A 25019-nucleotide genomic window follows, 5' to 3' on the forward strand; every position below is an offset into this window, starting at 1 on the left:
ATTTATTGCACACAAAAGCTCGCTGATAACGAGATAATCAGGTGCAACGTGTATGAGAGATAAAAACACGAGATTGCCTTCGTGACCGCATATCTATCTACTTTTGTGTAATGAACGCAGAAGACGGAATGTCTGATGGTCTGCACGATTTACCTAATAGGCAAAAACTCATCGACTCGCTTTTAATATACCAGCCCAACGACTTTTAAACGTAAAACATAAATAACATGCGATTCCATTTATCGTTATACAATGTTGTACGACATACATGGATATATATATGTACGAACGATAATTGTGTCACGGTGATACAATTCTCGGTTGTGTGCGTTTCTGTACCCGGCGCTAAAAGTCGGGCCGGGTATATTTTCACAATGACGCACGAATTTATCGGCGAGAGACGAGGGGAAAGTTCTCGATGCATTCGAGGCAATGATTCATACGATAGAGGCGTGTTTCCCCAAGAATCTGGACATCGCGCTATTGTTTTAGCTCGCCGGCTCTTTCAACCCTACCAGAAATTTCAGATAAGGATCGTCGCGACGAACACGGATCGTCCTTATATTATTCAACGATGGCACGGGAACGCGCTAAGTGATAAATTTATCGCGTCCGATCGTTTATTTTGGTAACGTCTCCAACATCTCGAGACGTCGCCAGCTAGAGAAGGCTTCCTAACGAAGGGATTAAGGGACTACGTGCTTGGGACGCCTACTGCGTGTCACACCCAAAAAGTACGATATATAGATCTCGCAGCCGGGTGGTGAAGACGTACGGGAAAAAACATTTCGGCGTGAAAACGCTCGACGACCCGCGACTCTCTCGACGTCGGCGATCGCGACGGGACCCCACGGCCCATACCCCATACACGCCCCGTTCTCCCCTTCCCATCGATTATTCATAGGAACAATTACACGGTCGCGTCATCAAGATCGGACATCGGACGGCGTCTCGCGGTATCGCTCCGCGCGATTTGTAATTACGGAGCGCGTGCATCCAGCCGCGGTTGGAAACCGCCGCGAAATCGGGTGTTTTCAAATTTTTAGGTTACAGCACGCGGTGGTCGGCAGAGAGGCGACGGGGAAGTGGGAAGGTGGGAAGTGGTGCCGGTGGTGCGGAATGTGCGGATGCCGAAAAGGAGAGACACGAGGAAACGGGACTACTTCGCCGTGGCGAAGCAGAGCGACCGTGCCTTGCGCGAGCGTGCGAGCGCGCGACAGGCGCGACGCGACGCAGCGCGTCACCTGCCGGGCTGCGCGCGCAACCAGCGCGACGCGAACGAACGTGGCATTTGGCGAATGGCGGCGGGGGCCGGCGGCGCGCGATTGGCCGTCCGGCAGGGGCGCGCGGTTGCTAAGCAACGGCAACACCGCGCGCGCGTTACCGGCCGGCGCGCGGCTTTAGCCGGCACACGAGCACGAGAGAGAGAGAGAGAGAGTGAGACGAGTGAGTGGCTTTCGCACAGTGGCGCAGAATTTCGCACAGTCCACAGTCCACAGAACGACGTTGGCTTTCATGGAGCGCGTACGCGGCGGATTGTAAACGTTGTACCGTGCGAAGCCGAGTGGACCCACTCACACGAACGGGGCGCGCTTTCTCTCCCTTCTTTCTCTCTCTCTATCTTTCTCTATACTTCTCTCCCCCCCTCTCTTTCTCTCTCTCCCTCGCCCTGTCTTCTCCGTCTGTCGCGATCGCGCACGGTACGACGCACGCTCCCTTTCTCGACGTATCCCCGCCTCGCGGCCGCCGGAGATCCTCAGTATCCTCACGTCCTCGCTTCAGTCCTCAGTCTCGCGGTAAAGGACGTCGCGCGAGCTTCACAGAGTTGCAGGGCGTCTGATAGGAAGAGGACAACGCACAACGCATATATAACGCGTAAAGATGGCAGAGGACAAGAACGAGACCAGCCCCGGCGCCGAGGGCGAGAAGCCGCCGCAGGAGACGGCGGCGGCGGCGTCGCCGCCGGCCAAGGAAGAGCCGACGAAGGAGCGCAAGGAGGACGAGAAGAAGGTCGAGGAGAATGGCGAGGGCGAGAAGCCGAAGGAGAACGGCGAGGAGAAGACCACGCCGGAGCCGAAGGATATGCGGGCGATCGTGCTCAACGGTTTCGGCGGCCTCAAGAGTGTCAAGGCCCTGAGGAAGCCGGAGCCCGCCCTCGGCGAGGGAGAGGTCATCATCCGCGTCAAAGCCTGGTGAGTTCTCTTTCTCTTCTCTTTCTTCTTCCCCCCTCTCTCTCTCTCTCTCTCTCTCTCGCGCGCGCGTTCGTCCTTCCGCCCTTTCTCCAGAGCCACGGTCCATATTCCCTTCACGCACGCTTCAGCGCTGCACCGTGCCGTTAGATGGAACGCCGATAGAAGCCATATTTTCCCCATTAAACCACTGGAGCGCGTCTCGAACTCGCGCAGTTTGACCGGCGAAATATATCTGCCTGCCTGCCTGCCTGCCTGCCTGTCCGCGAACGAGCGAGCGAGCCATTGTCCGTGTGCCATTTCGCTTTCGACGTTCTGAAATTCCCCGAGAGAGAACAACTCTCGCCGATTCGGTCGATCGATAATCCGCCGTTCTCCGTCTCGCGTTAACGAGTCTGGATTTTCGAGTCGCGCGGAAATCGATACGCGCGGCAAATTTCCGTCCCTCTCGCGTTTTCGTCAAATTCCCCGTTTTCCCCGAACGCACGGGACGATTCGAGAGCGGAAAGGTCACGTTTGGAGCGAGAGATGCGAGCGGGGCGCCCATATGGACCTCTCTCGTCCCTTTGTCACGAAAACACGCGGCAGGGTGCGGCAGCTCGACTTTTCGAATGCCCGTCGTAGCGTAACGCACGTCGTTCAGCCGCGCTCGTCGTCCCGCGACGACGACGCGAGGGGGAAGGACGTCGAAAGAACCAGATAACTTCCTCTCTTTTGTCGCGCGAGTCGCGGCGTCGGCGTCGTCGCGCCGGTGTAAATTTTCCAGATTGTTCGACACCCCCCTCTCCTCGCTCCCGCTTTCCCACGATAAATCACACGAAAACTCGGGTGACTGCGTTACCCGGGCGCGATATGCGGGTCGTAGAAGCCGGCGACTAAGATAATTACGGTCCTAATCGTCTAAATGGAGCGGAATTGAGAAACATGAATGTGTAAAAGCCTGCAGGACTATCCGCGCCTCATTACTGTCGCGTACGTGAAACTTTTATCAACGCCCAACGGCCCGACTGATTCGTCCGTTTTTTTTTCTTTTTCCTCTCGCAGGGCAACGTCGCTTCGGGCATCGATCGCGTCGAGGGACGACGCGCTAAATAGTCGAAAAATACGCTCGAGCGACACTCGATACCCGTTTAACAACAATACAGAGCGCAGGGGGGACGTGACGAAAAGCACACCCGAATAACGATTCAATGCCAACGGCCTCATGGTTGCGTTCTCACGTTAGAATTTATCGATGCACTTCGCCGTCCCGTGTCCCGTTTCGCCTGCACGCACGCGGCTGTCGATCGCCAATGATCGATCAATCAATTTCCGAAACGCGGGCGTTGCCGCGCGAATTCACGAATCACGACGCCCTCGATCGGATATTTATTACACGTTGCGTGCGAGAAGATGCCGGCTTGATTTTTCAATTATAAAAAGAGAAGATATATATATATATATATATATATATATATATATATATATATATATATGTATATTCGACCCTGGTACGTGTGCATCATATCCTGAAAGAGAGCCGGTTTTATCTCGCGCGGCCAGGGCCAGTCGCGATGATGATGGTGCACGGGGGAGAGATGGCGAACACATCGGATTCGCCAAAGGCTGATGGCGCGCGGACCTTTTCACGCGTGAGTCACGTTTTATAAAAGCTATTGGGATTGATGAGAAAATAGCCCCCATAGAAAGATATCACGCTGCCAATGCCGGCGAATAAATTTGTCTGCCCCGCTGCAGACATGTTCGTTAAGCCACGAGCACCCCCGTCGTCCTCGTCCCCGTCGTCGTCGTCGTCCGTCGCTCGCGCGCGCGGCGCGACTGAACTAAATAAAGCGCCGTTCAGTTTGTCGTTTTGATAAAAAAAACGTCGATAACTCGTATCTTTTCCCCTCTTACGTCACGCGACCGTCTTTCGAAAACTCGAGCGACTCCTTCTAGAGGCACTAATAATCCTCTCGAAGACGCAGATTCACTCCAGCTCCCAAGAAGTACAAATTTATAGGAGAAGGGGAATTTAGGAGGCTTTTGTTACGTGATTTAATTACGTGGACGATGTTTACAACGGAGCGCAATCGCTCCCTTGCTTTTTCTGATTTAGCCTTGCCGAGGCATTCTTTTTCATTTTAGTCCGTGCGTGCGTTCACGCGCCTCGCATGTGAGCGTGAGTTCCATTTGGGCGCATACACGCGCCCTTTGTGGTGAAAGGGTTATTCGTCGCAGGAAATGTCGAATTTAAGATGTCGCGTCCGACAGTGGAAGCAATATTAAAAGCCGCGTATCGTTACAGGGACATTTAGATCGATACTTTTCTTTTAATAACTGCATATTTGCGAACTAGTATTTTTTTTTATTTTGTCGTGCGGAAGGCTCGATACTTTTCTATTGTTGTAAACTCCCAATGAAAAAAAAAACATCGTTCAGCGAAAGTAAGTTTTTCGGAAATTTGACGGGAATTTAATTTATCGTCTGATTGCCTTTCAAAATAATCACCGACAAAACTTGTAAAACTGGAATTTAAATTCTATACAAGATTTTCTTATCCGTCTTTCTTCGACATTGAAATTTTATTACGAGCGACCGCGCGCTCGCGCGGGTAACTTTCCCGTATTCTACGTATCTCGCGCGTTCTTGATTACTCATGCTGAATCTATTCGCCGAAGGAAATGGGCGATTACTCCTGAATAAAACAGTCCTTCCGCTCGTGTCTACAGTGAGACAGCGTAAAGTCCAATGAACCACCTTATTTCATTATAATATAGATATCCTCGACGCGCGCGCGCGAAAGAAAGCGAACTCCGAAGGCGAGACTCTCTTCTGGATACTCCTCCACGAGAGTTTTAAACTCAAGCGGTCCGGAGAGAGAACCCGATAACGTATTCTCGTTTGCACGGTCGTTTCCTTTTCTAACGGAGGAAGAGAAGCGAGGACGCGCGCGCGCGCGCGCGCGCGTGTGTGTGTGTGTGTGTGTGTGTATATATAAACATTTGTGTCACATTTCGGAGAGCGGAGTTCACCCACGGCTATTCTGTAATCTCTTTTTACATTCCGCGGAGTACACCCTTTTCTCTCTCTCCTCGAGACGTCCCTCGTAAGAAATTGGAAGCGAGTGAAGCGACGGACGGGGGAAAAAAAAAGGCGTGCGCGCGATGAAAGGCGAGTCTTGGAAACGCCTTAAAGCTGCAGGAGGAGAAAGCGCGGGGTTGAAGAGAGGAGAGAGAGAGAGAGAGAGAGAGGGGCACGCACGCCGATCGCGGTGGCGTATCGCGCCCGTCCGCTGAATGGTATCCGTTCAGAGTTTCCCATAACGCGATATTAAGACCTCATTAGCATGATGAACTCGACGGGACAGATACACAATGGCGCCTTTCATCGAGCAGCGCTTCCACGAAAAACGCGAGTTTGCGAGAGCTTTCGCCCGCATAAATTTCGAATACGCCGGGAATTTTACGTACGTGGCGTATACGCGCGTGTCTTACCTATACGCCGATCATCGCGCGCTATTTGCGCGTAGACAGCATCACGCGGACCTATTTATCCGCGCAACCGTGTATACCAGCCGCGCTGATAAGGCGCGAGAAAGAATTACCCGCGGCTTTCGATCGCCGCTCGGAGATTTCGTGTCGGAACTTTAGCAAAAGTCCTGGACTACTGGTCGTCGAATCTTTGGGGGTCTTTTTGGATTCGCGAGTATCGTTAGAACCTCGAGTTTTTATCTAGATTTTTGAATCTTCGGGAGCTTTAATTCTTACGTTCCGATTTCATTTAAGACCTTTTAACTCTTCGTATTTTTAGCCTCTACGACTCATCTCGCGTCCATTTTTACATTAATGCAGATTAACATTAATCTTGCTTTATCTTACTTACTTTTTATCTTTTTTCCAATTCTTAGAACTAGAAAAAAAGATAAAACGCAAGTTAAACCAAGATTAAAGTTAATCTGCATTGGTGGAAATGTACATCAGTAGCGTTACTTATGATACGTCACACGCGGAATAATCCCAAAGTGCGTAAGTACCCGCTGCAACTGTTGACGTCGAGCCGAGAGTCCTGAAGTGGATGCGCTTTTATGGATATTATATCGTTGACAATCTGTTCGACGATCGTGACGATGACGTTTAAGAAATCTTGAAATTGTTATCCCCGAATAATAATGTGTAATGTTGTGCCTCTCCAATAATTCTTTTTCTCAGAAATGATTTTCTGGGCACGATTAAATTAGGGATAAATCAAAGCCGTGACTCGGAGCTTTTCGGCTATACGAACGATTACGTCGATTTCTGTGCGCACGCATTTACGTTGACATCCGCGTGCGTGCCGGGGCGGCGCGGGGGTGGAAGGGTGGAAGGGTGGAGAATCGAGGTGTAGAGGGTGTAGGAAATACGGGTGTGGTTCGATCAATACGGACATCCCATAGATCTATCGGTGCGTATACGTACCGTCGGGTGATTCACGCGGAAAATTATTACTTGTGTAACATAAATCATTTATTATGCGCGAAACGAGAGAGGATGTTTTGCCCGAAACTTTGAAAATAAACTGCGCGTGCCCGTTATCGTTTTTTTATCTCGACGCAGCCGCACAACACGATTGACCAGTTTCTGTTTTCGATTTCTTTGCGCGCTTTAAACGTTGAAACGCCCGCGGCGTGATATCGCAGTTGCGAGGAACCTTGTAATAAAGAGAGATGCCTAGATATTTTTTACATCGATTTTCGGAAGGTGTCGTAAGACGTCGTAAACTCGCCCGATTTTCGCGTTTTTTCCGTGCGCGCGCCGTGCGGGTTCCTCTTGTGTTGCGAGACGCATATATGCCACAAAGATTTTTTTTTTTTTTTTTTTTTAATCCATAGAAAATCCACAAAAATCGGGATCGTGGAAAGAATATAATTTATAATATAAATTAATAAAAATCTAAACTCACAATTTCACTGACAGAACCTATAGGATTTTGCAGAATCACTGAAATCTAATAAGATTTTATAATTTTTATTCATTTTACAATATCCCGGTTTTTGTGGATTCTTTAGGGATTTTTGGAAAAAAAAACGAATTACCCAAAATTCCTGCGACATAGATATCTAACGATCGCATTTTCCGCTCGCGTATTTGCAAACGTGACGCGTGCGATTTCGCGGGGCAAATGGACGACAAAAAGGCGCGTACCATCTATATAGGGAGCTCGCGCCGCGATTGCTTGTTGACATTCGACAGAGCGAATCTTAAAATAAATATGCAAAAGCAGCAGCCGCCACCGCAGTTTACCCGTGACGGCATTTTTCATCGCACGCGCGATAAGCTCCTTGCACAATGTCAGGCAACGGGCAATAGAAACGAGGAATAGAAATCAGAAATCATGTATACACGCGGAATAAACAGTGACACGGGCAATAGACACAGAGTTTCCACGTTGGAAATTCTGTGCCTATTGCCTGTTGTCGACCAATTACAACATTCGAATTTTTTAGGTTGTAATTAACGATTTTTTGGTTATTTCCTGTTCCTATTGCCTGGCATTGCGCAAGGGGCTTTACGCTCGCCGATGCATCGCGCGATTCACGTATATAGGTATAGGTATATCGCTGGCGCGGCAAAGCGGAGAAGCCGATCGGCTAATCGTCGCGTCTTGGGTTATCGTCTTGATTACAAAGTATTTTCCGTTCCTTTCCAGTCAATAAGCGTAATCAACGTGATGCGTCATCTATGGCGTCTGTATGAATCGCCGATATATTAGATTCGTTGAGCGCTGCATCACCGCGGCGGATCGGATTCGACATTTTCTTTTGTACCGTGTACAAAGAGACGGTTATTTTTATCCGCGGCCTAACGCGATTTATATTATACTCAATCGGAAGACTAAGGAGTCGGTTATAACGACGCCGATGGATATTATACGCGATGCTTATCGAATTGCGAATGCGAAGATTCACGTGACTTTGGATATCGCAATGTTAAATATTAAAGGATGAAATTAAACCAGTATTTTTTGAGTTAAATAACATTTTTGTGATTTTTAACTACCACGTGTTTCGAAATTTATTATTTTAACGCAAAACAGTATTATTTTAACTCCACTGGTCTAGTTAAATTAACATTGTTTTAATTAACTTAACGATATGTTGAGCGGAGGAGCAACGGCAACATACAGGAATGGTTGAAAATGACTGAAATTGATATAAGTTTGACATTATGAATTTAACTGCGGGATTGAGGGTCAGGTCGAATTATTTACACCGCGAGGAATTATTACACGAGGCAGCGACAGTGTCGCAGAAAGAAGTGACTGCACTTATATGTCAACGTCACTGCCACGCTGAGTCACAAAAGCGATATATGACGATACGCGGTTGAATCCACAGCTGTTGTTGCTTGTCGCATCTGGTCGTCGCTCGTGTCCACCGCCAGGAAACTTCAGCCGTATATACATTTCTAATCTGATTCGCGCGTTATAATTATTAAACGACATTTATCGTTTTGCAGATATGTGCCTCCGTGTCGAAGTAGCTCGTATTGTATTTCCGATCCCGAGCGCTTAGCATAAAACGTCAGAGGAGATCTAAATCGAACACGCCGCGTGTGTTAAGAACATAGCTGCATGAGATTAGATCTTCGCGTAGCGGATCACACTTTATCCTCGCGTGCGTAACTAATCCGTGCTTTAACCTCTCCTCGGCTCGGCGTACATACGTCGGCTCCACGCGCGTACTTTTTCTCTCACCGTTACATCCGCCTGATTGCGATCCGTTTCGCGCGAGTCACCGTCTACGCGGAGTATAATCCGTCGCGCGGTTTACACGAACACCGATAGACCGTCGTCGGTCGTCATAAAAGTGCAGCAGCCTCTCTCTCATCGGAGACGATAAAAAAAAAAAAAAAAAAAAAAAAATGCGACAAAGAGAAACTTCTATATCGGTATCCCCTTGGACTTCTCCCCCACCCCCATTTGAAAACAATTGATAAACTCTGTCCGACGGGGTCATCTGTCGCGTGTGCGCGTACAGTAATTGGCACCGCGCATTTTTCTCCAAGTCCGCTCGCACTCCCCGTACTTTTCCGCTCCCTTAAGCCGCGCGAGCGCTTAACTAACCCTTGCTGATGTGTTTGTTTCTGAAAGAAACAGACCGGCGCAATTGCGCGCGGCCGTTGCCGCTGAAATGCCGACGACGGAATTTCTCGGCCGGATTCTTCTCGACATTTTATTTTCGACAGTATTCGATGACATCGCGTCTCTCTCTCTCTCTTTCTCTTTCTCCCTCTCCCTCTCCCTCCTGCGTTCGTTCGCTTCGGTGATGCAAATGATAAATAATTCACCGAGCCTGGCCCGTATCGTGTCAAATTAACTCGATAACGCTGGTATCTCGAACGACGCTGACTTCATCCTCGCGTTGACTTTATTCGCTCGCAATCGTCCATGTCTACGGGAAAGAAGAGAGATCATCATTTTTCTCTTATCCACGACGTGGCTCGCGCGCGATTTGTTTATTAACTCCCCGCCCCGTCTCGCCCCGTTTGCCGTCCGCCTCTCCCACGTGGAAGATTTAGGTTAATGAAATCAGAGCCCCGGCTTATCTCGAATAATGAAGTAGCCGGCGCAGGAGAGATATTGACGTCGCCGACGACGTCCTGCTCGGTCGGCCCCGGTCGCCTTATCCCGCGACTGTGCGAAGTAAAATCGCGAGGCGACCGAGCGCGCGTAATATTTCCCGTCCGCTCTATTTACAGTCCCATTCCGTTCCCTGCATAATTCATACGCGTTCGCGTCAATTCGCGCGTGCCGGTCCTTCGTAGCCTAAAATTGAGGTTTGATTCGTGCCCTCTTCTTTTTTCCTCGTGCGGTGAAACGTGCTTTGCTCGCGTTTTCTTTTCTTTTTTTTTTTTTCAAGGTGGGAAAACGAGATACGATTTGGAAAATTTTGCGCCCTTGCCGTTCTTGAGATAAGATAACGACGTCACCGACGTCGATATCAGCGTAATGACCGCGGTGCGCAAAGTCGCAAATTATCACATACCGCACGGAGCACCATGCTGCGCTCGTAATACGTACCTACATACGCCGTACAGCGTTACTTTTCCGACACGCGCGCGTAGAAAATACCGCAGCGACCGACGCGACGGTTCGGGGGCACTTTCACTCGGCTTCGGTCCGGAGTCACGCGAGATTCGCGCATTTGATTTCGCCGTACGATTACGTAGACCCCGTAGGCGCCTCGGTGACTTCCACGACGATCGATTGACGTGTATATCCGTGGAAAACGCGCGTTCCAGGTGCGCGAGACGGCGCGGGTCAAAGGGCGACGGTCTCTCCTACTTAAACATCACAGTTTTTTTTTTGCTCAATGGCACTTCTCTTTAACGATGTTAGTTATACACACTATATACGTGTTTGGAACCGCGTTTGGAAATAATTAACTGTTAATTAGTCGGCTGTAAAAATCGCCAAAATATAGCCTTTGTATTCGCCAACTCGAATTTCTTTCTCCTCCTTGTACGATCGTCGATCGGAGACACCCTGTATACCGTGCGTGTCTCCGCGTCGGCTTTGTGCGGCTTTGTGTGTGACCCTGGGGTGCGTTGCATGTCGCCGCGGCCGTCCGGTCCGGTCCGCCCGTTCAATTGCCTCTCGCCAAGAATGGAGAAAATTATTCCCCTCAATTCGACGCAATTTAGAGGAATTAAGCGATCGCGGAGCCGCGAGAGCGCTTCTTCGGCTCCGTAACTCCTGAACCCTTCTCCTTGTCCTTGGTATACCCGCGTCCTCCCCTTTTTTCGAGCGTCCGTCTCTCTGTAAGAGCGAATCGTCGAATCATGGTTACTCTGGTTCCCACGGCGAGATCCTCAGGTAAAAATCACCGGCTACCGGCGAGGGAACGGTAGACCCGCATTACTCGGCAAACATTTTTCGTCCAGTTCCACGTTGTAAAACTACTAGCCTGTTTTATCGCATCGCTTCGATGTTTCAAGTAATATTTGACCAGCTTCCCTACACATCGACCGAGATAATAGCTCTGAACCTCATTGTCGCGAAATTAAATTAGCAAATTCCAATCGATTAACAGCCGCTCATATTGCTTTATTACGTATAATCGATCGCTTTCCTTAATTATCGCTCGTCGCTACATTATTCGCTAATTACCCGCGCGGCGGATATTAATAGCACGCTGGATACGCCGAAAGGGTTAATGACGGTACGCAGAAATGCCGCTGGCGGCCGGAACGGACCGTTTTTCTCCCGGCGCGCGATCGCGCGTTCGTGTGCAGCTCCGGAGTCCGGCGCGCCGGAAGGAGCGGAAACGACCCTAAGTACGGCAAATTGTGAAAGTAATGGACGGCAATATGGTGTCTTTCTTACAAGGTGAATGAAAGCGTCTCGCGTTGGCGCGGGGGCGCGCGCGCGCAATCGGCGCTAAATCAACCGCGCGTTATCTACAGTTAACTGCGACGACAGGGCGACGCGTCGCGACCAGAATTTCATTACGCCGCATCAGGCTCCGCTGCCGTCCGCTGCCCGTTGTTTTATCTTTGTGGGACGGAATTTGTTTTCGCCCGCAGTTGCGTCCGCGCTTTATTACGTTTAACTGTCGCATTTGCGCTCAACGAGTTTGTATTAGCGACTGATAGAACGGTGGGTGGTCGCGCGCGGCGGAACGGTTAAAAGCTCGCCTCGTCGAGCGTTCGACGAGCTTATTATGTACGCCGCGAAATATCGATGTTAGAAATTTCCATGAAAATTCTACGCAAAAGCTCTACATAGAACGTCGATATACACGTGACGGGCTGTCACACACTTTATTTACATATATATATGTATATAAAATTGTGTACAATTTTCCGATTCTCTCGCGCCAATCATTCCTTTCCCTCAAATTTCCAAGGTCCTCGATCTGCGGGCGATAATACGTGCAATTGGTGTTTGCACGATTTGCATGCTACAATTGGACATGCACAGACATTGGATTGCGCGGACTGAAACCATATATGTTGCAACGCGAAGAGCCCAGAAAGGAGTTCCGCGTAATTTTATATATCGCTTGCGTTTTACTGCAGAGAGGCTCGCTACATTAATCGCGACCGCGCGACCACGACGACCCTCGTATACGGGCGCGCGCGGCACAGCGCGACCCCGGGTACTTTTTACGGTCATTTAAAATTGCTAATTTTAGAAACGATGGATTTTTCCGCCACGCCCTGCGCGCACGCGGTGCGGGAAAATAAGTCGCGCCGCGCGACACCGCGCGTCGGCGGACGGGATTCAATATAATCGACTTAATCCAATGCGGGGCGTTTCGAATTGGCGTTTTGCGGACGCCCGTACCTGTCGATAAGCCGCGGAATAGAATCATTGTTGCGCTGTACTTCGGACTCGTTTCGCTTCAATTCGTCCTTCGGCGAAGGGGAGCGCGGAACCGCGTTCACGGTTATCCGGCGCAGCCCCGGCAAACGATGTACCGTAAGTCGCGCGTGTTTCCCACACATAAATCCCCCTCTGTCTCTCGCCCGTCACGTTATTGGACACGCGGGTAAATGCGCGCTTCTCGATCCGCGCGATTTATTGCGTATATATACCGATACGTTAGGCGTAATCCCCGTAAACTCGTTACTTGCGTCCGCAACGTGCGATTACACGAGTTACACGTTTCGCGTTTCGACGTTTCTCGTTGCTTTCCGAATCCGTCATATCGATGGTGAAACGATTAATGCCCATTTCTACCAATGTAGATTAACTTCTAATCTCGGTTTAACTTCCTTCCTATATTTTTCTAACTTTTAGAACTAGGAAAAAATGACAGGTAAGTTAAACCAAGATCAAAATTAACCTGCGTCGATAGAAACGGACATAAATATCGTGATGCATGGTCAGCGAGAGCAGCCCCTTCCCCGTAAAAGGGGGGTTTCGAAAAGGGCGCAATGTGCGGCTCCGCAGTCGTCCGTGAATCGTGACGGAATTCTGTGTTCCCCGCGGTGTATCGTTCCACGACCGCAAACTTCTTTCGTTGTGTTATCGGTGAAACGCGTGGCTATCGCGCAGCGCAGGCACCAGCTGCGCAACGCGTCTATAGTACGGTAAAACCCGCGGGAGGCTGAAACTATACCTCTTGGCCGCGAATGATTCATTCTCTCTTCGTCCGTCAACGGAAATATCGTCAACTCTTTCTGCTTCCTTTTTCTCATTTTTTATTTAGATGCAACGTGACAAATATAGGCAGTACGCGCGCACTCGCGCACACGCGTGAAAAGAGGAAAGAGCGTTTAGCGAGATAGAAAAAGTGATAATGCGTAAGCGATAAGCGGCCGCGCATGAGCATTTCTGATACGTTCGCCAACCTTGGACGAGATTTCGTCGAGTACGCGGTGATTCGTCACGTGGTGCTCGGTGCTCCAGGAAATTACGTGGTGTATCGCGTGTAAATTGATAACAATTTACGACATATTCCGCGCGAGGCGCCGTGCAACCGTCGGTGCAACCCGTCGAAAACAAAAGTATATTCGCACTCTCAAGCTGATCGTTCCGACAGCAGCGACTTTGCTCGAAATAAATAAAACGACCGAACGGAATAAATATATACGTAATATTTCTAACACTTCTTCTTTGCTGTGTATTCCTAATTTATCAGATTTTCGTTATTACGTTCTATTTCATTATACGTCAGTCGATTTAGCGGCTGTATTGACAATTTTACCAAGCAATTTAAATTTTCTGGCCTTGCACCGCAATCGTGTGCAAGACCGCGCGGGATGGATACGTCGACACGCGAATTGCCGTTTATCCGACAATTTTCGGCGAAACTCGTCGGCGCGTTCCGTCGAAATGCCGTCGAACTTTTCGCCGGGGAGCGCCGATGGTAAATATTTCCCGATGCCGATGAGTAACGACCGCGACGGCCGTCGCGGGCGAGTTGCGTGCGACGCCAGGCATCGGTCTAGGCGTCGTGGCGCCTTCGTACCCTCCTCCCCCTCCCCATGTCAGTCCGGGTCGTTAGGCACCGGCAAAGGTAAACTATACACGTGCGTTTTACGCGCGGAGCTGCTCGTTGCCATGTGAGACGGTATACATTTCAGCCCTTTTCCCCAAGCGCGAGCATACTGTATGATTCTACAGCAGTATTCTACGTGGCAAACGTGTAGGATTTTACGGTCAAATCCTCCCGGGACTTATCCGCGTTCCGCTGAAAACGAGCACGCGGGCGTTCGTCCCGCGGGACTGGAATCGTAACGAAATCCTTGGCCTACGACAGCGACGTCGGGATAGTAATTTTCGAAGAACCAGCATCGTCCGTCGCGCGTCACGTTAGTGACGTTAACGACGGCTATTACCCTAATGGTATAAGCAAATGATACTATACGGATGTGTTGAGGTCCAGAACAAATTGTAACTGGTTTTGGTTACAGCAATTTTCGATGATTTATTCCTACTTTGTGGCTTGAAATGAGATTTTTTTGATTGGAACGGGGACCCCGATAGATTATACCTGACGTGCGCGCGTTAGTAGCCATAACTAACAAAATTTCTTTCGTTTCTTTCAGCGGATTAAACTTCCAGGATTTGATGGCCAGGCAGGGCGCGATCGACTCGCCCCCGAAGACCCCGTTCATCATGGGCTCGGAGTGCGCGGGTGACATCGAGCAAGTCGGCGAGGGGGTCGAGAATTTCAAAGTAAGCACGAAACTTTTATAATGAATTTGATTACGAGTGCGCCAACTTAAATTGTAAACAAGTTTGCTTCTTCGAGTTCTATGTGCGTATTCGGAATTTCGTTACGAGGTATAAAAATAAAAACGCGATAGGTCGACTATGGTGATCGCTCGCTCTCTTCGTTCTCTTCGTATATTCAAGGAAGATTAATGGGCCGCGTCGTAAATAGCGTCGAATGTTATCGGTAAATGACGTATATCGAAATACGCGCGCGAGCGGAAATATAGATTTGCTGATCGGGTCGAAAACTTTTTTGCCTGCAGCCGGAAGTACGATACGTGTAACTGATTGTGAGTTGCAAGGCGCAGTCTTTTTCCGGCATATATCAGCGAGGTAAAATCGCCTCCGTGGATTCGACGGAGCCCAGAGATTCGATCCGTGAAGCGCCTGCTTGGCAATGCGCTAATTCGATTCGCTCGTACGACGGGGGGACCTTGCCTTTTTGCGCATCGAAATAGTAGTCCTGTATCGATTTTCAGCATTGACGTCACACGTTCGGTTCAACGTCGAATTATTTTGAAAGCTCTTGAAACGCGTTCCCTCGGCCGGACTCTACGACGAGCGCCGTAAATAAAACGAGAGGCTACTTTCCCCTCGCGGTCGTTTCGCTTATTAAACGTCTTTACGTCAGGGGAAAAAAATGAACGCCGAAGTATTTCATATCTCCGGCGTGGCGTGATAAAGCGCCAGGAGGCAGTATTAATGGTCGCTTCGCAAATAACGTCGAGTATCAAGGCGGCACACACCCGGTTATCGTATTTAACGTTATTCGCGGCGTGTTTTTTGCCGGCTGACGCCGTCCGCGTCGTATGGAGAAACTTGTACGCTCAGGGTGGTCTATTTTCGCGACTCGCGAAAGTCTTTTTCGGGGTCAGAAGGAGGCGAGCGAGCTTCTTCGAGACGCTTAGGGTCAGATTTTCGGCCTGCCTTGTCTTGTCAAAGAGAGAAATAGAGGGGAGAGTACGCGCTCCTTTCGAGCATACGGGTCGGAAGTAATGTCAGCTTGTTCCTGCCTCGCCCTGCCTATCGAGATGCTTTACAGAGGGAGGCCTAATTCGATAAAACGAGCTCGCCCCGTCTTCGCGAAGGGCGCAAAGTGGAAAATAGTTGAACCTTCTCCTTATCCGGTGACGATTCGGTAAATACGCGTGGGGCACAATCCTGAAAATATCAGTGTATCAGAGAAAATAAGAGTACTTCGTCGAATTGGGGTCTTTAAGCTGCTCCTCATTCTCACATCGGTCTCGATCTTCGGGATGTATCTCGGGCGTTCGCGTCTCGAATCGAAATGCTGCGATATAAATACTCTGGCGTTTTGACACGCGTGTGATGTGGTGTTTTTCCTCTTTTCTTTTGTTAACAGGTGGGCGATAGAGTGGTCGCCCTTCCCGATCACAAAGCGTGGGCGGAGCTGGTCACCGTCCCGGCGACGTCCGTTTTCGCGCTACCGTCCGGGATGAGCTACCTCGACGCGGCCGCCATCACCATGAATTACACCGTGGCTTACATCCTGCTTTTCGAGCTGGCCCATCTCACGCCCGGCAAGAGCCTGCTGCTTCACAGCGCCGGCGGCGGTGTGGTAAGTCGACGGGAGAGAATCCTCCTTTTATATTTGTATTTCATTCTCGGGGGAGCGCCGGAGTATCCCTCCTTCTCCTCTCGTCCCTCTCGAGAGACACGGGGAGGAAGAGATGATGAATTGGACCTTTTAATTACACCTCCTTGCTCACGCTCGCGTATCCTTTATCGCGACTTGAACTCGATACGCTCATGGATGTATCATAATTGTTATGTTGGATTGTACGCGATGCGGTATCTCTCTTTCTTCCTTCTTTTTTATTAATTGCTTTTCTTCCCCTTTTATTGTAAGTGCATATCAATATTAAAGATAGTGTCTTTACATTCGATCGTGCGCATTCGATTTTTTAATATCCCCTCTACAGCTGTAATTATTATAAATGATTCCGCATCGTTTCAACATATAGGGATTTATAAATTATTACGCGCGTTTAAATGCATGATGGCTCGAGCGTTTTAACAATACATACTATATGTAAAAGCTATTCCCTTTACCTGTACTGAACGCACGATGTTATTATCTTCGCGTATATGAATTAATATATTCTATTGTGCGCGTGATTGTATTAAGTTTCATGGCACAACGCTCGGCACGATAATGATTTTGAATTTTGCAGCGGTTCATCGTTAAAGCGACAGAATGTAGACGGGCGGAAGCGCCTTTAGCGTGCAAAAATTTTAAAATGCTGAGCCGACAATAACGCGGGTCTGGCGAAGGGGCGCTTTTGCGAGTTTAGACATCTTTATCGCGGTATCACGTGTATGAGCGAGTTAACGTCTCGCGCAAAGATGTTCCGCTCGTAAACGCGAACGGCCGGCGTCTTCGAGGCGTGTATACGTTACTCGGAACAGTCCAAATCCGATAAGTAGCGGCGTTACGACCGCTGCATCTATAATAGCTGAGAAGCGAGCGTCATTAACATTATTGCTTATACATTGCCTAGAACCGTTTTACGGGAGGAGCAGGCGTATGTCGGTGTGCGAGAGAGAGAGAGAGACGCGGCGCTCGTACGTTTTTCCTTAAATTCATTACGCTTCGTTTTAGAACGAAGATAACGGGGACTCGACGATTACGAACGTCAATTGACCGTAAGGGATTGTCGGGGAGTGCTATCTAAAGATTTTATACGATAAATATTTGTGCGTTTCTTCCTCTGCCGAGGATACCGAAATAAAATTCTCCTCCCCCGCGGGTTACTGAAATAAAATTTGCCGAGCTTCGTTTACTCACCCGCCGTGGAGATCAGTTTAAATCCTACGCCCACGACTTGTTAAACACCTCGCGGGGTGCGAATGAAATACACAATTTCATGAAAACGACGGTATAGTTGGATGGCAGTCGTTGGCACAGGCCGACGACGACGGCGACGGAGGGGATCGAGAAGGTTAAAGTACCAAGGGGTATTTCCGGGTTCTTTGGCCACGCGGGGTGGTTTCTCTTCTCTCTCTCTCTCTCTCTCTCTCTCTCTCTCTCTCTCTCTCTCTCTCTCTCTCTCTCTCTTTCTGTCTTTTTCTCTTCTCGTCTCAACGACGAAAGGAGAAGGAGAAGCGGAAGAAGGAGATAAGAGAAGATGGTAGAACCGTCGGGATCAATACGACTCAACAGGTTACACCCGAAGCCAACGGTAAGCCACCCCCACTAACCGCCTTTCGTCCCCTACGACCCCCGACGCGACGGTTGAGACGAAAGGCGAAATCTACCGGGGAATGCCGGTGTGCGGATCGCACCGGGGTATGAGGGTTGCCAGGCAACCTTTCGCTCTCTCATCGACCACCGTCATGGACCGCACCCGTCTGAGACCATACCACTACCGCCGCTACCATCACTATCACCGGCACGTTACTACCACGTGGCGCGGCCTTAAGCTGCTTTCACACCGGCGTCCGTCGCGGCGTGCCACGTGTACGCCCGACGACCTGATCGGTACAACGTCCTCTTTTCCCTTTCCCCCTCTCCATCTCCCGCGGCTAACGATATTTTATAGAAGGGCTTAATTACAGCCGACTTCCGCAGCGACTTCCGATACTCCCTGCTTCGAATAAAAACGTTCTTGAAATTAAATGAACGAGAAACGGACTTAGAGAGGTATATATATTTCTTACGTCATTGTAAAGAACACACAGCTTGTGTTTCTTAGATCGCGCTCGGATTTGCACACCAAATTAAATAATTGTCATTGGGCATTTAACAACTTCTTCGCAGCATTTATTTCTTTTTATGACAGACAATGTGTGTGTAGTGGAGAAGTATGTACATGATTGATGAGCTTTTCCTCGCCTCTTCAGTTTCAGTTTGAAGAAGGAATCAATTAAGCGACGATTAAGCGCCGTTTCTGAAATCGATCCGACCGTTCGTTTATTTTATGCTATAAATAGCCATTGAGTGGCAATCCTCTGCCATTCTCTCAAGCGGGCGCATGGCAAACTCGGGTTCTCGCTGCCTTGTGTATAACACATTCCCGCACCTCGCGCGGCGTGTTGGACGCGTCTGTCTCGACCGAGGGACACACGAAAGCCCTTCCGAATACCGGGATAGCACTCAGACGTTGTTCATAGAGGAAAGACGACCACACACAAGCGGAAGAGATATGACGCGATCCGTCTGAGAGACTCGTCGAGAGAGGGAAAGTCCTCCGACGTGATCAGAAAGCGGTGTATTTTTCATGAACCGAGTGTGGTGTCTCTCCCGGAGCTTTACCGCCGTATAGTATACGTGACCAGCTTTTCTCGCGGCTAATACGCGAGAAATCGCGGCACGGGAGTGCCTGCTTTTCACGCGGCCGCGTTTTTCTCGCGGCTCCTCATTGTCGTCGTTGAGCATGAATTATCGCGTCTCTACGTACACGCGGCTCTCGTTCTCCTCGATGCCTCGACGGACGGGGGGTGCGAGAAGAGGAAGGCGCGAACAAGGAGCGATGGGCGACATTGTTCTTCGAGTCCGCGGATCGGTTAATATTAATTAAGTCATTGTCTCTACGCGCGAGAAGAAGGCTTCCGCTCGTCTCGGCTCGTGAAGTGACGCTGATGAAGATGTAACGTCGCTATAAAGCATCTCACGGAGATCTCGCGCATTTATTTAACGTCCCGTATGCATTTTATACGATGTAACAAGTTTTAGATTAGTAAATACGATAATGACGAAACGACGGAGATCTTTGAGAGGACGAGATATAATTATTGAAGAGCTGAAATATACTTTTCATGATTATTTAAGGATTTTAAATGGTCTGTTCCGTCTTTGTCTCTTTCGCTCTCGCTCTCCCTTTCTGCTCGTCTCCTTTTTTTCCTCTCATTTATGCTCTTCTTCGAGGAGCCCGGAGCGCGCTCCGGCTCGGCATCGGCTCGGTCGCCGGGTATCGAATTCTCGACAAGGGGCGGAGAGAAATGGAAAGCAGCGAGCGCGATTCTCGGAAATAATGTATGCCGCTTCTGTTGAAAATCTCGAGCGGTTGTGCACGCGGCCGTTCTTTTTTCTCCTCTCTCTTAATCCCGTCTCATCCTTTCTCAAGGCGTAGCTTTACGAGTAGCGGCCCGACCGATGCCGTCCAATTCGGCGGGTAACTGGATTTTCTCGGCAAAAAAGTAGCGTGCGTTGCGAAAAGGGAGGAAGACCGGGGGAAGGAGGTGGCGATGAAGTATATGTTCTCGCGTATTTTCTAGCGAAGCTTCGGAAAAAGCTTCGGAAAAAATGTGAGAATGTCCGTACTGTTTCTCCACGTAGCTTCGACTGACTCTCGATCTTCGCTAAATTGATCTCGACCGTATCGATAAAGAGAAATATTATTTTCCATCCGATTTAGGGTCAAGCGGTGGTGCAGCTCGCGAAAACCGTGAAGGACGTCACCATCTTCGGAGTGTGCAGCAAATCCAAGCATGAGGCACTCAAAAACGCAGGGACTATCGACCATCTTCTGGAACGCGGCGCGGACTACAGCAACGAAGTCAGAAAGTATGTGAACCATGTGGCGCGAATAATTAATTTTTTTTGTTCTCTTCCCGTCGAGGGAAGATCGTTATATCGAATAAGGAAATTCCGTACATTTTTCATACGTGTCTCCACTTGTTTAGAATCTCCCCGGAAGGCGTAGACATCGTCTTAGATTGCTTATGCGGCGAAGAATGTAACAAGGGCTACGCCCTCTTGAAGCCAATGGGCAAGTACATTCTTTATGGATCCAGCAACGTCGTCACCGGGGAAACTAAGAGCTTCTTTTCCGCAGCGCGATCAGTACGTAACTCAGCATTGTGGATTAACTCGATCTTTAATTCATATCTCACTGGGATTTATTCGAACAAAAGTATTTTGTATTTCAATAAAGTATTATGTATCTTTTAATGCTTCTCTGTAAGATTTTGTAAACTTTTATTCTTTCTCTCGAATTATTTTATTCTTTAAAGATATTCTTTCGGGTATTGTTCTTTGCCTAGGATTATATTTCTGTTCATTTTCACGCACGTTTTATTATCTGTTGTTTAGTGGTGGCAAGTCGATAAAGTATCGCCCATAAAACTGTTCGACGAAAACAAAACATTGTCTGGATTGAATCTACGCCACTTGATGTACCAGCACGGTAGTCACGCGTTCGTTCGACGGGCGGTGAATCAAGTGTACACGCTGTGGAGCGAGGGCAAGATCAAGCCAGTAGTGGATTCTACATGGGCGCTGGAGGATGTGCCCGAGGCTATGCAAAAAATGCACGATCGCAAGAACATCGGTAAGATCGTGCTGGATCCGAGTCTGGAGCCGAAGCCCAAACCAGCTACGCCGGCTAAGGGCAAAGCGAAAGACAAGAAGGCCGCGAATCAGGAGGAGAAAAAGGCGTCTAGCGTAGAGTCGGAAGAAGGGGAGAAGAAGAAGGAGCCCGAGTTGACAAACGGTACCTCAGAAGACAAATCTGATAGCGGTAAGAAACAGAGTGTAGCAAATTTATAAGCGTAATCGCAGTAATATTACGTTATTTCGTACGGTCTGTCGAGAATCGAATGTCTGAACACTCGCTCGTACTTCCTGTTTCAGATTCGAAAGAGAAGGAATCTAGCTGAATTAGCGATAGTAACTAATCCTCTAAGAACAAAGAAATGATACCCGTAAACATCAAGAATTCCCAGGAAAGTACTATTGCTGAGAGATCCATCGCTGTTATCCGAGAGAACGATAAAATTTGACTTGAGTAATCCACGAATGGGTGGAATATTGCGTAGAATTTACGTGCAGATGATCCACAATGAGAGAACTGTAATTCATATCGTATGACCTAATAATATAATGGGGGAAATGTAATCTGTCTCTTCGAGCAGATAAAACAACCTGTGGAATATGGAATTAAAGTTTCAATTTACCGAGTAATTGATCGCTTGCACTGTAAGCTATACACTGCTTTCTTTTTACGTCAAAACGGATGTTTCCCTCTTTACCGTATGTCATCTGCATGTATCTATTCTACACACATTTGCGCCGAGATTAATAGTTCATGCGAGTTACGAGAGAAGGAGAATCAACCAGCATATTGCATAAAGGACGAGAGAATCAACCAAATAGAAATAACAATCTTGATGCGGTCCACAGTAGTTTACAGAATATAAGAATACGTTATGTTTATTTTTTCACACCGACCAAATGGTTAATTTTGCGAGGAGTTAAGTAAACAACTGTTGGATACCGGATAGTTATTAAGCAGCTTGGCTCCTTTTTTTTTATTATCGTTATTGTCATCATTTTAGGAAATGGTAACAGCATTTCCGTACTTATCAAACAACCATGAAGATGACAACAGAAACGCAGTTTAATAAGCAGTTCAATAATTGTATGTTGTCCAACAGCTACCTACTTGGCTCTGTCTATTTGTATCGAATACTATCGCTGCTATTATGATATATACTAACAATCTCTTACATTAATATAATATTACCTCTATTTGTAATTTAATGGGATAAAATAACATATTGCGCTAGAGTTTCCGTGGAAAAAAGCTAAACCCGGGGCTGCATTACTTTCGTATGTAAATTTTATGTATTAAAGATGTTTTTACGCCACCTTATTATTCATCGTGATGCTTTTGTCACGATGAAATATCCTTTTAAATTTTAACGATATAGTCGTGAAAGTCAAGAGTAATATTTAGCATTATATATTATGGGGCATTTCGCTGGAATTTAGATATTCTTTTTTCATACTCTTTCATATTCCGTAGTTTTTATGTAAAATTAATTGTAGCCTTTAAGATTTTCCTACGTAAAAATTGAAAAGTAAAAAAAATTAAAGTCTAAATGTAACTGCCTGAACATTTATTGCAATCGGTATTTTTCTATTATTGAGATTATATCTCTTTCTTCTCCAAATTATTGATATGTACTGATCTCTGCAACGATATATCAACGAGATGCTTTCTTTCGATTAAGTTTTGGAAATCCGACGTAATGCAAAACTTTAAGGATAAATGCATTCGTTAATGCATTTATCATGCGCTAAAAAGTTCGGATAGCGATCAGATTTAATATCTAATCTGAATATAAGAACTTACTGAATATATAATGTGAATTAATTAAGCGAAAATGTAATTAGACTGACTAATTATGGCTTGAAATTGTAAAAGCCTAATAGAAACATTGCTCGGCAGAGAGGTGCTTTGAAGAATTATCTTAGCGAATGTTGGCGTATTATTATTTCTATGTGAAAAAGAGACTTTCGAATCAGTTTTAATGAAAGAAACACCGAGCGTACGTGCCCGTACAATACGCATGTCTCGTCGTTTTTATTCAGATATACGAATCGATAATGTATTTTAAAGACTCCGAGTAACTTTTTATCGTTTAAATGAAATTTTATAAACATTTTAATGACGTTGCATCAACATATGTACATGAAGAGTAATTTAATGAATTAGCATCGTAGATTTATATCGCTTTTCTTTTCTATAAGAAGGAACGACAGTCTAAAGTACGCAAAGGCCTCATTTTTTTTATTATCGCATATTCGCGTGAATGCAGTTGTGTCGCTTGGACATCGAATGCGTGACTGCAGTCCGATAAGTTGTGTTAAGGTCCGCATTGCGGATTTTTTCCTCGACTTTCGAACCTTCGAGTTATAATTTACCGACCGGCCGTGATATATGAATTGAATATATCGTCGGCCGTTTTGCGCGTCTCGAGGAGATGAAGGAAGGAAAGAAGAGAAGGGAAAAAAGGATCTCGAGGGCGTGTCCTCAACGGAACGCGCCTCGGTGGAGGAACGCTGGCCGATGCAGAATAAAAGTGTGCATATCTCTCCGGAACGTTGGAACAATTTTGATGTAGCCGATTTCGTTAGGATTTGATACTAGCTCTGTATACCGATATCTATATTATACAAATCACTATGCGAGATGAAAAAGGAAGTTACGCGGACGAGGGGGAAGGTATGCGTCGACGATATCCCGCGCGCCGATCTCGAGCGCCTCTCGGGAGTGGCGCGCGGTACGCGCCAAGAATTAACTGCCGTATCGAATCTCTCGGTCCAAAGGTACATAAAATACTAATCCTTACTCGTCGAGAGAAAAAAAACGTATCAGTCTGAAAAAGAAAAAGACAAAAAAAGTGTGGTAAAAAAAAACTGCGAAAAACATGGTAAATGTGGCTGCATATTTTGAGACATCTTTTAAACACGTAACGATAACACACGATAATCCCACACGAGGCGTACACGAGTACACGCTCACACATAAGAATACGACCGACACCACACATCATACTGTATATTTTATTGTAAGGCTTTAAATGTTTCATCAAATAACTCTATTATATTATAATATATCTATATATTTGTATCGATCGTTTCCTCCTGCCCTGATTACTTTTCTTTTTTTACTTAGGTCCGAACGTCAGAATATAAGAGTCCGGGATCTGTGCGAGATGTTACACGTGGGATCGGGTGCGGGGGCTTTGAATTTAAAGCGTATATAGATTGGCGCGAGGGAATACCATTTCGGGATATAATTAGTAATATTAATCAAACAGCCAAATCTTTTACGTACAGCTGCCGTGAGAAATTGCGTTTCCAGAGATGGTTTGCGCTCTCTTGGTTGAAGGACGACCTCGCGAATATGTTGCATATTCAATATTTTCTGTATGGCTAGTAATATAGCTTGTGTGTTCTCAGTTGTTTCTCCCTCGACGAAAGAGAGACGAGATATTTCAGATATATACTTCGCGCGATTAGCTGCCTTTGACAAAGAGCCGAGAACAAGGTTGCGAGCTCATTACGTTGTTTTGTGTTGATTATTAGCGTATTTGACCGCCGTACTCTGGAAATGTTTACCTGAAGCGAAAATCTAAAAGCGGACGAAAAATCATGCGCTGTCCTCCCTATATCATAGCGCTGTCTTGTAACTGCGAAACGTAATTGTAATTTTGGAAAAACGTTTTAATTAAGAGCACGAAAGCGCTACGTGAACGTTGCGAAAATGTTTTTATCAACCGAATTTCTATTTTATAACACGCATACTTAACGTGTCACATTTTTGTGACGCACGTTTAGATCGTTCGATGAAGCCATTTTTATAGTAAATTTTATGAGCAGGACTCGAAGTT

The 25019-nt window shown here is 47.4% G+C and overlaps 1 protein-coding gene across 1 annotated transcript; it reads left to right on the forward strand.

Annotated features, from left to right (window-relative positions):
* The first annotated feature begins 1494 nt into the window (after positions 1 to 1494).
* Positions 1495 to 24256, forward strand: LOC143903748 (synaptic vesicle membrane protein VAT-1 homolog-like). Its single transcript, XM_077417622.1, has 7 exons — positions 1495 to 2192; positions 14708 to 14837; positions 16240 to 16455; positions 20255 to 20403; positions 20523 to 20682; positions 20932 to 21358; positions 21472 to 24256. Exons 1-7 carry the CDS (start codon positions 1882 to 1884, stop codon positions 21495 to 21497), a joined length of 1419 nt encoding a protein of 472 aa, XP_077273748.1. The 5' UTR covers positions 1495 to 1881; the 3' UTR covers positions 21498 to 24256.
* The last annotated feature ends 763 nt before the right edge of the window (positions 24257 to 25019 follow it).

This window comes from Temnothorax americanus, unplaced genomic scaffold, assembly GCF_048541705.1.
Source record: "Temnothorax americanus isolate GAGA-0224 unplaced genomic scaffold, ASM4854170v1 Scaffold5, whole genome shotgun sequence".
Classification (NCBI taxonomy): Eukaryota; Metazoa; Arthropoda; class Insecta; order Hymenoptera; family Formicidae; genus Temnothorax; species Temnothorax americanus.